At 47.1% G+C, this 14,402-nt stretch overlaps 1 protein-coding gene across 2 annotated transcripts in view; it reads right to left on the bottom strand.

Moving 5' to 3' along the window:
- Window positions 1-11,150: 11,150 nt before the first annotated feature.
- Snrpd1 (small nuclear ribonucleoprotein D1 polypeptide 16kDa) overlaps window positions 11,151-14,402 on the bottom strand; it is a 10,900-nt gene continuing 7,648 nt past the window's right edge. For both annotated transcript variants that reach the window (XM_005372689.2, XM_005372690.2), the window contains exons 2-4: window positions 13,721-13,797; window positions 11,593-11,784; window positions 11,151-11,320 (exon numbers count right to left, since the gene is read on the bottom strand). In XM_005372689.2, coding sequence (XP_005372746.1) covers window positions 11,244-11,320; window positions 11,593-11,784; window positions 13,721-13,797 — 346 coding nt within the window. In that variant the 3' untranslated portion in view covers window positions 11,151-11,243. The remainder of the gene's footprint in view (window positions 11,321-11,592; window positions 11,785-13,720; window positions 13,798-14,402) is intronic.

The raw sequence follows: 14,402 nt of genomic DNA, 5'->3' as shown, positions 1-14,402 counted from the left end.
GGGGGGAGGTAACACAGTTCTACAATTTTTTTTTTTTTTTTTTTGACACAAGTTCTCACTATGTAGTTCAGGGTGGCCTTGAACTCACTGTGTAGCCCAGGTTGGCCTCAAACTCAGGGGGATCCTGCTGCCTCAGCCTCCTGAGTGCTGGGATTACAGGTATGTGGCATTACACCTGGCTTCTACAACTTCTAAAATCTCCATCATGGCCAAATATGAATCAGGAAGGGTCCATCAAGCCAGCTGTGATCCCAGCTACTTGGGAAACTGAGGCAGGAGGATCACAAATTGGAAGCCAGTCTGAGCAATGTAGTGAGACTCTGTCTCAAAATGAGATTTAAAAGAGGGCTTGGGGCGTAGCTCTGGGGTAGAACACTTGCCTGCTACGCACAAAGTCCAGTTTCAACCCTCAGTATTTTGCTCAGAACGATGTGATAATATTGGGGAAAAGTCCTGAAGTTGAAATAGGGAAATCAGGTAGAATTTTCCCTTTCATGGATGAGATGTGAGACCTAGGAAAAAAAATTTAACCTCACTCAAGTTTTAGTTTTATATAAGAATAGGCATTGGACCGGGGATATAACTCAGCGGCACAGTGCCTGCCTGGCAAGCACAAGGTCCTGAGTTTGATTCCCAGTACAAACATAAATTAATTAATTTATAAAAATGGGTATAATGTGCCATGCTATTCCTGAGAATTGATATAGCATCAAAATAAGTCCAGTACATGGAAATGTTTACTGACCAGAAAGTACTACAAAGCTATTATTGGTTTTTATTACTGTGGCTAAGGTATTACTATTCCAAAAATTAATATCTATCAGCCTTGCTTTGAGGGTCAACTGAAAGGAATTTATAATAAATAAGATCTACTGAGTTCTCACCACATGCTAAGTATTATCCTAAGTGCTTCACCAAGCAAGGCATGGTGGGCTCCTTGTAGTTCCAGCTACTCAGGAGGCTGAGACAGGACGATCATTTGAGTCCAGGAGTTCAGGGCCAACCTGGGAAACATAGTAAGATCTGATCTCTAAAAATTAAAATAACAATAATAATTAATAATAATATAAGACAGCGCTTGCTATGCCTTTGTTGCCTTTTTCTTTGTATTTGTTGTTTTGACCCACCTAGCACACCTCTCATCTTGATGGGTGAAGAAACTCACGCAGGATGTTTAAGCAGCTTGTCCAGGGGCTCTCAGAGAGCAAGGGCAGGTTGGGGCTGGCGCAGGGGTACAGCGCTTGCCCAGCAGGCATGAGGCCTGGGTTCCATCCTGGAAATGTGCAAAAAACACCAGCAAAGGGCAGAGCTAGTATGCAAACTCAGATTCTGGCTCCAGGGCTCCTCACTGGAAGCACAGTGTCACATTGAGTAAGACACCATAAAGGGCAGGGTGTGGTGGCACAGGTCTGTCAGTGCAGCTCTCGGGAGGCTGAGGCGTAGGGACAAGAACTTAGTCAGCCTGGGCTGCATCATGAGTCTGAGGCCAGCCTGGCCTATGACAGAGCGAGACACCACAACCACCACCCCACCGAAAGAAAAGGGTGCTGTAAAGAACACACAGAATTAAAACGATACAAACACCAGATATGAAGCATTAACAAGAAAATTACACTGACAGCACATCAACCCCATAAGGGTGAACTTCCAGTTTATATGAAAGTCAGGAGACAAGTAAATAATTAAAAGATGGCTGGCTGTGGTGGTGCACGCCCGCAATCCCAGCACTCAGGAGGCTGAGGCAGGAGGATCGATGTGTGAGTTCAAGGCCAGCCTGGGCTACACAGCAAGACCCTGTCTCAAAATAAAACACAAAAAACAAAAACCCTCCCAAAATAAATAAAAGCTAACATAGGGGTAGGATCAGCAAAATGCAGACTTTGTGAAACTTTATAAATTGCAACGAAAAAGAATCTCAAAGCTGAATTACAAAAATACTACCCTGAAACCCAATATTATATGAGAGTAATAGGCACTAATAAAATATTCATTTTTATTTATAATTAAGTTTTTTTGTTTGTTTGTTTGTTTTTGAGACAGGGTCTAGCTATGTAATTCAGGCTGACCTTCAGTATATCCCAGGTTGGCCTCGAACTCGTGGAGACCCTCCTGCCTCAGCCTCTTGAGTGCTGGGATTATAGGTGTGCACCACCACAGCTGGCTTAAAAATTACATTTTTAAAAAGAATATGAATTCATTAGGAATGACATTTAGCAACAGATAATAAAAAGTCAAGTTACCCTAGTATTGTGGTCTAACTTTTGGTGTTCCCCTGAAACACATATGTTGAAACCTAACCCCCAGTGTAATTCTATTAAGAGCTGGGGCCTCGAAGTGTGTGGTACACAATTGTAACCACATACTCTGGAGGCTGAGACAGGACGACTGCAAAATTCACGGCCAGCCTGGCTGATTTAGGAAGACTTGGTCTAAAAATAAAAAATAAAAAGGGCTGGAGACGCAGCTCAGTGGGCGACCACCTTGGATTTGATCTCCAAGTACTGGAGGAAAAAAAAAGAGGCCTTTGGGGCGATAAAGTCAAAGGAGACCGCTTTCCCCAACAGCACGAGTGCCCTTCCACGAGCTCCTCTGCTACCCGCTACCAGCGGGGACAAGCACCGTGCCTCTGAGTGACGCGGTCTCACCAGGCCCAAGCCGCTAGCGCCCTAATCTTTGACTTCCCAGCCTTCAGAACGATGCGCCATCGTTTCTGTTGCTCATAAATTTACTGTTGTGGCTGAGCATGGGGGCACATGCCCGTCAGCCCAGCACTCTGGGAGGCTGAGGCAGGAGGATGGCAAGTTCGAGCCCGGCAGGGCACGGGCAACTTAGCAAGACCCTCTCTCCAAAGACAAACAAGGGCTGCGAAGGTAGCTCCGCCAGGAGGCCGTGGGTTCAATCAGACGTCGCCCGGCCCACCCGAATGAGCCGAAAGGGGGCGCTTCCTGCTGAACAGACGCAGACGGCCTGGGCCTAGATTTCACACCCTCCCAGCCCCCCACCCCCGCCCAACCTCCCAGAAGGCAGCCTGCCGCGGGTAACGCGGGGGAGGGGAAGGGAGGGGAAAAGACCCAGCCCCAGGAGCCCTGCCTTCTCCCCGACGCTTCTCCCAGGCACGCTCACCAGAAGTCTCCCCTTCACAGTTCAGTGCTCAGTGCTCGGGATTCACAGGGCCCCCACGAAGTGCTAGCCACACTGGAAAATAAAGCTTTTAACCCTGAGCGGTGCCGCACGCCTGTGCTCCCCGCACTCCGGAGGCCACGATTTGGAGGCCAGCCTGGGCTACACAGTGAGTGAAGCCAACCTGAACTACATGGCAATACTCTGTCTCAAAACAAAACAAAACAAAACAAAACAAAACAAAACAAAACAAAACAAAACAAAACACCAAAAATAAAATAAAAGGAAGCACATACAGCTTTTAAAGTTGGATACATCCCCATTCCCAATAAAATCGTGCTGTTTGTACAAACACGGAATTGGGAAACAACTCTGCATGCTATGGTGCCCATTTACAAGATTACAGAACTTGTAATAAGAGGCCTCTGGAGTTTCAGATGTTCAGTTTTCTAGCTCACAGTTGACCTCAATCGATCATTAAATACAGCAGAGATGGACGGACAGACAGGTTGACGTGTACATGCTTGTCAAGAACGTGCATCAGAATTTGTGACCAAACTCATTATGAGGGTCCTACCTGTATCTTTCTGCTGAGATTTTAGGGTTTCAAAAGTGCGAACTATCTAGACATGGTGATGCACACCTATAACACCAGCACTCGGGAGGCTGAGGCAGGAGGATCGCTGCGAGGTCGAGGGCAGCCTGGGCTACACAGTGAGCTCAAGGCCGGCCTGAACTGCACAGTGAGACCCTGTCTCAAAAAGACAAAAAACAAACAAACAAACAAACAAACAAACAAAAAAACACCTAAGCCTATGGCTAAGTGGGGAAACAGATGGGTCAGACGCTGTGATCGTGCTCGGTTATGGAGAGGGAGCGGGGAAGGCACTCTTGGGGCAAGCTGCAGAGGTGGGTGTGCAGGGCACACTTGCTGGGGTGCAGATGTTGTGGGGCACCCGCATGGCTGCCATCTACAGACCCCCTTTCTGGGGGATGTGCACACAGCAAAGGCTCCCTCGGGAGCGAGAGACGAAGCAATGAAGCCTCTTCTCTACCTTTACTATTTTATAAGCTCTGCTCTTTGTTTGTTTTTTGAGATAAGGCCTTGCTATGTATGCAGGCAGGCCTTGAACTCACAGTGAACCTCCTGCCTCAGTCTCCTAAGTGCTGGGATTACAAGTGGCATCACCACATCTGTCTATAAATTCTGTTCTATTGCTCGGGTTCAGGCAGAAATATGGAAAGAGGAAGAGGTGGATTACCCCTATGCAACAGACTGTATGTTATAATATTTAAGACTGTTATATACATTATAATGCTTAGATTATTATATATAATTATGTCATATGTATCATATAGTATATACAATTATATACATATATATTTTTTGTGGTTCTGAGGATCAAATCCAGGGCCTTCTGCATACAAGGGAGCCCTTAACATTGAGCTACATCTCCAGCTCCAAGATAATTTTTGTTACAATTTTAATGAATATTCTGAGAACTGTCATTTTTTAAGAGATTGAAAACTTTGAATGGAGTATAAAAACATGATTGGATCCGAGTGTGGTGATGCACATCTGTAATTGCAGCACTCTGGAGGCTGAGGCAGGAGGATCCCTGTGAGTTCAAGACCAGCCTGGGCTACATAGTGAGACCCTGTTTCAAAAACAAAACAGATTAGAGAGAGAGGAAGAAAAGGAGACAAAGAAAAGAACTAAATCCATAACAAATTCAAGGCAACCTTGGCCTAAATAACCTGCTTCTCACTGGAATACAACAGCTTCTTAGCAGAACGTGCCCTTTTCTAAGTTGGAGGCTAACAGCTCTCCAGGCGCACGCAGCGCAGTGTAGCGTGCAGTGGAAATACCCGCAGACGAGGCTCCCGTACGGCAGGACCGCAGCGCAGCTAGGCAGGGACACTAGGACGGTGAGACTGGATGCGGGGCTGCGGGAGGTGAGCTAGACAAGCTGGGAAGAGCTGCTCACTGTAGGCGTCAGTTGAACTGTCCTGGGTGTGCGGTCCATGTGGACTGCCCCAGCCAGCGTGGACTCCATCCCTCCGCTGAGGGCTTCCACAGGGCCGGAAGGGAGAAGACCTGCACGTGCCCAGGGAGGGCACCATCCGTGCTCCTGCCTTGCAGGCCCCGGGGTGACCCTGTCCTCCACCGTTGCCCCTCGCGGTCTCCAGGGCAGCAGCAGGCTGTGAGCCTCCCGGCCTCCATCAGCTCCCAGCCACTTACCGACTATAAATCTTTCGTCCCTTCCCGCTGGCTGTTTTCCTGGAAGAGCCTAGCCCAGCCCCGGAGGGGTCCTGGCGCCTGTGGTCTACCAGCGCATCCGGTTCCTGTTCACCGAGTCCCTGAGATGATGCACACCAGTTCCCGAGAAAGGAAGCAAACAAACTTACCACATGCTTCAATTGTGCGCAGTTCAGAAGTATTCGGCAATGACAACCAAAAAGCCAGGTTCCTGACTCAGGTTTGCACATTTCAGAATAGCACGCAGCTGCTGAAAACGTGGAGGTCTGGATCAGCCCGAGACAAGGAAAAGCGTGAGCGCCCCTGGTCGAATTGGACACAACCCGCTGGAGTTCCTATTTTCCTGGAAATTGCAAAACCTTATTTTGGATCAAGACGGCTCTTATGGGGGATAAGGATCTTACTGGGGATTTTTCAACCATCCATAGATCAAGACAGAGGATGCTAAAGCTCTATCTAGTCTTGGAAGTATTTGTCAATCCGCTTTCGTATTTTTTTTCTAGAAGGAAGTGTTTCCTTGGAGAGAGAGGCTGCCTGTTTTTCAAGTGCATGCAAATTAGCGCAGGTCCCCAGAGAAGCCTGGGCCCTCTACCGTGGGAGGCTGTGTGCTTCTTCAGTGAGCGCCGGCAACCCTGGCCGGAGCTGTCTTGCGGTCGCCTTCTTACAGAGCCTGCTGGGCCTGCGGCCGGCAGACAAGGGCTGGGACAGTAGGGAGGCTCGTTTCCAAAGCATGGCGTTTGCTGGAGCCTTATTCAGTCACCAAGACAGTTTCTTCCCCCTCTCCGAAGGACCGCTGACCCAGGGCGGTACGCCTGAGAGGTCCAAGGAAACCTCAGGTAAAAGTACAACTTGTGTCAAACCCACCTGAGCCTCTCCTTAAACAGAGCCAGGTGTGTAATCTGAGCACTTGAGAGGCTGAGGCAGGAGGATGGCCATGAACGAGGCCAGCCTGGTCTACATAAGTAAGTTCAAGGCCAGCCTGAACTACATAGTGAGACCCGGTCTCAAAAAAAGAAAAAAAGCAATGCAGTCTTAACTGTGGTGGTTTTAACATAAGATTGTTGGGTTTCAATATTGTGGAGAAAAAATTCCACTGAAGCCCAGAGGCAGTGTTGGGTCTTTTTGTCCAGTAATTTGGCACAAGATGGATATTGCACTTCCAACTGTCACAGTAACCAAGAAAAAGTAACACTCAAGTGTCAGGAAGTGACAATTGCTGGTGAAACTGGAAATGAGTCCTCACATCATTGGTGGAAGCGTGAAGTGGTGTGGCCACTTGGAAAAGTCTAGAAGTCCCTAGAAGCACTAAAACAAAGTTACCACAAGATCCAGGGGCCTCGTGCGTAAGGATATAATTTCTTTTCTTTTTTTTTTTTTTTCCGGTACCGGGAACCGAACTCACGACCTTGTGCTTGCCAGGCAGGCGCTTTTGCCGCTGAGCTAAATCCCCAGCCCCTAAGGATATAATTTCTGTTGTTGTTGGATGTGGTCTTGCTACGTTGCCCAGGCTGGTCCTGAAATCCTGGACTCGAATGACCACCTCACCTTAGCCTCCCCAGCAGCTGGGCTGCCAGGAGGGACACACGGGAGAGAACTAAAATCAGTGCTGACAGAAATCTGTACACGAGCGTTCATAGCAATATTATTCACAACAGCCAAAAAGGAGAAATAGCTCAAATGCGCCTTAACTACGGAGTGGATAAGTAAAACACATACATTAGAAGGGTTAGTGTGGAGTGCCTGTGGTCCCCCTACTCAGGCGGCTGAGGCGGAAGTCGTTTAAATCCAGGAATTTGAGGCTAGCCTGGGCAAGAAGGTAACAGAACCTGTCTCAATACATAAAGGGTCAAGTCTGTGGTATATGAATTATATGTAATGAAGCTGTTAAGAATGATATCCAAGGGGCTGGGGATTTGCTCAGCGGCACAGCGCCTGCCTGGCAAGCGCGAGGTCATGAGTTTGATTCCTGGTACTGGAAAAAAAACAAAAAAGGATTTTCAGAAACTATGGCTTAACAGCTAGAGGGAAAAGCTCCTAACCCCTGCTTAGAACCAGCTTTTCCATCGCTTAGTTCTAATTTGAACTGCATGGTGTCTCTCAGTGCCGAATTTTTCTGTCAACTAATTTAGTTAAAGCTGCAGAAAGTTAATGTTACAGTTGTCACCGTAGAAATCCCGCTTCTAGGTCTCCATCCCGGGGGCGAGATTCTCCTCCCTGTGCGCCTGGGGCTTCAGCGCCCATTCCCAGAGGACGAGTTCGCCTCCGTTCTTCAGGAGCACAACTCTCTACAGTAACAGAACGCGGCCACTTGTAAAACCACCCCGCCTGCAACGGCAGCACCGCAGGAGCGGCTCCAGCCTTCCGTGCTTCCGGAGCCGCGGAGACGAGTTGTGTAACCACAACTTAGCTAACGCTAAGTGAAAGGTTAGCACCTTTCACCTCTCTCGCTAGAACAGGCAACCAGAGGCCTTAGGCCAACTCAAACGGGCTGAGGAGTAATAGGATATTATTCAGGTTGTCTGTCTCCAGATTTGCTGCGAAGTCAAGAATCAAGTTGCCTAGAAAGGCCTTAAAATGCGGACTCCATGAATACTCAAAAGCAGAGGGTTTTATTAGATTCTCTTCCTATCACTTTCAGGACCTGCATCAATCAATGTCTACCTCTACCGTTAACAGTGAGCTGTTCAAGCTGGGCCTGGAGACGCAGCCCAGTCCCTGCACTCAGGAGGCTGAGGCAGGGGAGCTGAGGCCAGCCTGGACTGCACAGTGAGATTTAGTCTCACGCCCCCTCCCCAATAACCAATGAGCTGATCATCATTCAACCCAAGCCAGATTACAAAGAGCTTTTCTCCTGGTAGGGGTGAGGAGGAGGTCATAGAGTATGGTACCAACGTACAAGAACCAACTGCCAAAATTCCAGGAACTCTGTGACCTGATTCACAGCATTTGGTGGCTCGAAATTGCCAGGGTACAGAATGCAGGCTTGTCAGATATTACCAGCACCCGAAGGTGAAGGCTGTCAGTAGACGGCTGCTGGAGCTTCTCTGGGCAGGGGCTAAGCCCAGAAGATGGCAGGTGCGCCTCCGCCCACCCTCCCGTGTGGTCTTCGGAGCTGATGCGGCTGTGGTGGGAGAACTCCTTTCTGTTTCTTTTCCCTTCGTCGAGTTCTCAAGCAGAGTTTTGAAAATTACGTAATGTGGTAAGCTGAACGCTATCAGATTCATGTTTTACAGGTCAGTGAAGTAGCAGTTTCCTATGGCTCAATCCAAGCACACCAGCGAGCAGCTCGGGTGTCACCCGAAGCAGGGACCAGGTCCCTCTGCGCTCCGGCCGCAGCTTCCTGCCTCTCCTCCCAGCAAGGACCGCGAGCTGGTGGTTCCCAGGCGGCGTGCGCTCCACACAGAGACTCCGGTGTTGCTGTGTGGTTCTGCACAATGTATGTAACCCTTTCTGGGCAGACACGGAGCCAATGAGGGCATTTTTACTATTCGAGGAGCCACTGCTGGGCTGAGATCGGGGGACAGCTCTTACCCAGCATGCACGGGGGCAGAGGCTGATCTCCCAAACTGCCAGAGAAACCAAAGCCCTAAAAATCACAACAGTCCTGCACCGTACTTGATGTCCTCTAGAGTGTATGTGCATGATTTTATTCTGCATTCCTTGAGTTTAGAGCGCTCTCCCCACTTTAATGGGCTTTCTTTCTGGGTGAATTGTGTATCTTCTTTAGTCACTGTTTTTTGTTGTTTTTTTTTTAGACAACCTAGCTATGCAGTTCACCGGGCTTTAGTCACTTTTTAACAACTTTCTCTAGTTTTAAGACTACTTTATATAGCTTAGATACTAATCCTTAACTAGTTATATGCATCTGCAAGGTTTTTCTCTTAGTTAGTGAACTGCTGAAATAAAATATTTTTTCTTTTTGAGACAAGGTCTCCTAGTTCAGGCTGGCCTAGAACTCACTTTGTAGCTCAGGCTGGCTTAAACGTGCAGTGATTCTCCTGCTTCAGCTGCCCAAGTATTGGTATTACAGGTGTGTGCCACCACACCCAGCTTTAACTTTTTAAAAATTAACAATTTATCCAGAAAAAATTTCACATTTAAAAAAACATCAACATATACACATCAAAAATTATGAAAACAGATTAGGCCTTCTCACATCTTCAACGTTACTTTTCCTGAGCACATTATTAGTAATAAGCTTTATAAGGAATTACAAATAGTAAGTGTATTTTCCTTAAATTTAACCAATTACATTTTAAAAACATTCTGGGGGCCAGGGCTATAGCTCAGCGGTACAGCACCTGCCTGGCAAGCGCAAGGTCCTGAGTTCAATTCCTGGCACCAAAGAAAAACAACCAAACAAACAAAAAAACATTCTGGCCAGGCAGGTGTGGTGGTGTGCACCTGTAACCTACAGGGCTGAGGCAGCGATCTGGAGTCTGAGGCCAGCCTGAACTGCAGAGCAAGACCCTGTCTCAGAACAAAAAGGTGACAAAGAATTGTTTTGCTATCAAATAAAGTAGGCCTTTCCCTTTTGCTCTTAAAGAACTTTTCTCTTTTTTAGGTACTGGGAATCAAATTCATGATCTCACGCTTGCCAGGCAGGCGCTGTGCCGCTGAGCAATAGCCCTGGCCCCTTAAAGAGCTCTTTTCAGAAGTATTTGGTTGAGGAACCACTGACAGGTGATTCCATACGCTTCCACACTGTTCACAAATGAAAATCTAGTGACCATCATCCAGGTCCCAACTCAGGAGAATAGAAAACTGTATTTTATTGAGAACCTACGGACATGTGAAAGAAACTGAAATGTGTACTGACAACAAAATGACTGGTGTCTGACTCAGAAGGTAACTATCAGCCTGTAACATATACCGATGTTTCCGAGTTAAACAAGGAGAAGGCACTGTGAGATGCCACCCCATCAGGACTTTAATTTCTGAAACACAAAAACTTATTTCAGGGGCTGAAATATAGCTCAGTGGTATAAGCCCTTGCTTGCCAAGCACAAGGTCATGAGTTCAATCCCCAGTACTGAAAAAAAAAACACAACTTATTTCACACGCAGCCAGGTTACACAGGTGAAAATAGAATCAGAGTAACCAATAAAATGTATACGCAGCCAGGAGTGTGGTAGCACAAGCCTGTAATCCCAGCACTGGGAGGCTGAGGCAGGAAGATTGCCATGCATCCAAGGCCATCATGGGCTACACAAGTAAGTTCAAGTGACAGCCTACACTACACATTGAGTTCCTGTCTCCAAACAAAGAAGCAAGCAAGCATATGCAGTGCATGTGAAATGAAGTAAAAAGGTGTTTTAAATATTAAACACACACACAAAAGTTTTAAGTCCAAGCTGGTTGTGGTGGTACACACCTATAATCCTAGTACTCTGGGAGGCTGAGGCCTGAGGATTGTAGTCTGAGCCTAGCCCAGGGAATTTAGCAAGATTCAGTCTCAAAAGAAAAAAACAAAAAGGGCTGAGGATGTAGCTCAATATGAAGGCCCTGAATTACAGCCCCAGTAGCTGACCCACCCAAAAAGCTAGGCATAGTTTTCCAATGGTTGCAGGCTCAGGAGGCTGAGGCAGGGGGCTTACCATGGGTCTGAAGCCAGCCTGGGCTACAAAGTTAGTTCAAGGCCAGCCTGAACTGCATAGCGAGACTTTGTCTGAAAACACAAACAAAACACCTGATTTGCTGGCACTGTGTTAATTTCCCAAATACACTGCAAACTGCTAAAACTTAAACTTGTTAATAGTCAACAGACAACTCTGTCCCACAATTACGTTTATTAAAAACTGACGAACAAAACCTGTACAAAAAATATCCCCGATCACTTGAGCAACAGTCATCTTGAGAGGCGTTACCGCCTGGGACCCCCTCTTCCTCTGCCGCGACCGCGTCCTCTTCCTCGACCTCGGCCTCGGCCTCTTCCTGCCACTGAGGGAAAGGAAAGGAAACAAGTGAGTGAAATTCCCTTCTGCGTGACTGTTACCTGCCCACTTACACGCAGCCCTTCCCTCCCTTTACAGCTTTTACTTGTGAGATAAGTCTAGGCTGGCCTCCAACTTGTAATCCTCCTGCCTCAGCCTCCTGAGTGCTGGGATTACAGGCGTGCGTGTGAGCCATGCCTGGCTACATGTTGTATTTTGAGTAGTGGATGGAATTTAAATACAACATATACAAAAATATGCGCAACCCTTCAAACTTACCAGCTTCCCTCTTCTTAGACTTCACCTTAGGCTCAACATCCACGAGTAGCGTGTCCAGCGGCAAGCTGTCTGGCAGGATAAAATAGCGAATGTTATTTCCGCGAATGCTCAACGTTTCCAGCTGCACGGGCTCTCTGTTCTTCAGGGTCATCTTCACAGCCTTCAGATGTGTGTTCATGCTGACATCCACGCCTGCAGAGGACAAAGCCGAGGAGCGTCAGCCGAGCCCGGTCACAGCAAACCATAAACAGCGCGGGCTTCTCCGGCAGTGCTGGGCAGAGCAGCGAGAGGAGCCCCAGCAGTGTCCTCATGTGGCCGGGGATCCGCACAGCCCGAGGCAGTCAGTCGGGGGCCTGCCGCTACAGGTGTCCCCGCCCCACACGCCCCCCTGCCTGGGGTGAAGGTGCTCCCTGCACCCATGTCCCCGCTGTCCCGTCTCTGCAGCCTCCTCACCCTTGTTCCTCAAGTCAGAGTGCGCGCTCTCTCAACTTCCCCAGAACCCACCTCCAAATGTTCAGCCTTACTACTTCTTTCCTCCTCTCTCCTGGCCAGGTTTCTTTCCTGGAACCAATTTTCTCTCTCAAATGTCCCACCTCCCTGGGGGCGCTGATCCACAGGGCTGGGGATGCTGACAAGCTCGTTCTATGACCCAGGGACTACATGATAAGCCAGTATAATATACTCCTCACCAGCCCTAAGCGACACAGTGGGATTATCCCTGCTGTAATGCTTGAGAATGCATTCACATTTCTATCTGTTCATGTAGGACACGAAACACTGGTCACAATGGTTGCAAGTGGGGCAGAATCACCCCAGCACTCTGGAAGCTGAGGCAGGAGGACTGGAAGTTTAAGCCCAGCCTGGGCAACTTAGTGAATTAATAAAGCCCTGTCTCAAGATTAAAAACTTAAGCCAGGTGTGGGGATGCACACCTATAATCCCAACACTGGGAAGACTGAGGCAGAAGGATATCCGCAAGTTTGAGGCCAGCCTAGGTTACACAGTGAGTTCAAGGCCAGCCTAGACTGTACAGCAAAACCCTGTCTCAACACTAAACTAAACTAAAGTGGGCTGGGGATGCAGCTTGGGACAAAGACCCTGGTTCAACTTCCAGTACTGCAACAAAACAGAAAGGCAAGAACAACCCTCTGGCTCCTTAATACCTAAAACAGTGCTCTGGAGAAAGCAGGCTAAATCATTATTTAGGGATTATTTATTTATTTATTTATTTATTTATTTAAAAGACAAGGTCTCACTATGTAGCCCAGGCTGGCCTTGAACTTGTGGCAATCCTCCTGCCTCGGCCTCCTGAGTGCCAGGATTACAGGTGTGTGCCACCATGCCTGGCACTACTTAGAGAATTTAACAGGACAATTACTCTTGCTCAGATATGGTCATAGGTCATATTACCTTACACTGTACAAATTTCCTTTCACAGCAACTTGTATTGTACAGTTTCAGTATATTCACAAATAACGTCAGTTTAATACTTTGCTTCCCTTGACTGATTCAGATGCTAATCTACACATCAAAAAATTACTTATACATTTACAATTTCAAGACTTTAGAGAATGGGAACATCTGCTAAGGTAGCATTTTTATTCATTTGGTCTGTCAGTTCTTATGAAATTCTGCAATTTTTTGGAACCATAAACTAGGAGCAACGAAAATACTCAAAATGTTTTACCAACAGTACTTCCTCAGTGAGGTGAGATTCTGGTTCCCCGACTTCCCCTTCATTCCCCACGTATCTTACCCAACATAATCAGACATGGAAAGCCCACACTGTATCCTCCAAAATGTTACCGTCTGATAGGGAACACAACATCTAATCAAACCACAATGATTCCAAAGTGGAAGCGGCAACATTCTAGACAAGGAAGACACTCCAGCAAAGGCCTAACAGCAAACAGGACAATCTGTGAAAGTCAGTTGGTTACAGCGCAAGTACCTGAATGAGGCTTAAGTAAGGCCAATTAATTCAGACAAAAAAAAAAAAAAAAAAAAGAGGATCACCACCACAATAATGTTCACTGAGAAACCAAGACTTCTGGTCCGAAGGTGGAAGAGATGAGGAAACAAAAACCCAAACAAAACAGAAGTGTTATAAAAAGCTCAACCCGCATACCTGTGATTGTTCCATGCACCTGTGTTCCGTTCTTCAATTCAATGGTGACAGTTTCATGACTCAATTTCATCAAAAATCTAAAAACAGGGAAAGAACCATGAATTCTCACCTTTAAGGTTTCAAAGTCATATTCATCTAGTGGAAAGGGTGAAACTGCTAAATGCTACAACTCTGTTAAATGTCATCTGCACCAATTCCTATTAATCTGTGTAACACTTCAGCTTTCCCTGAAATGACACCCTGAGCGATTGTAAGGGAGTCTAACATTAGCATAAAGTGCCGCTTGGAAACTCAGATTCTCTACACCATGGTACAATTTACCCCCAATGAAGACACATTAGTCCCGTGAGAAGCTACAAAATACAGCTATAACTGGTAGTACAAGATGCTCACGGTCGGGCCAGGGATATGGCTCAGCAGCAGCAACACAGCGCCCATCTGGCAAGCGCAAGGCCCTGAGTTTGATTCCCAGTACCGAAAAGAAAAAGATGCTTATTGTTTGTGTAGAAATAAACAGCCTCCCTATCCTCCTCTGTGTAAGGGCATACTCTTCTAGAGTTTAAGCACATACATAGGATTTACCTTTAAATAAATTGGGTCATTAATGACTTTTATAACTTGTAGTTCTGGTTAGAAGTTTTCCTGTCTCTCTCTCTCTCTCTCTCTCTCTCTCTCTCTCTCT

The sequence above is a fragment of the Chinchilla lanigera genome, unplaced genomic scaffold (genome assembly GCF_000276665.1).
Source record: "Chinchilla lanigera isolate Chin_1 unplaced genomic scaffold, ChiLan1.0 scaffold00001, whole genome shotgun sequence".
Taxonomy (NCBI): domain Eukaryota; kingdom Metazoa; phylum Chordata; class Mammalia; order Rodentia; family Chinchillidae; genus Chinchilla; species Chinchilla lanigera.
This window is presented reverse-complemented; position numbering and strand designations above follow the sequence as displayed.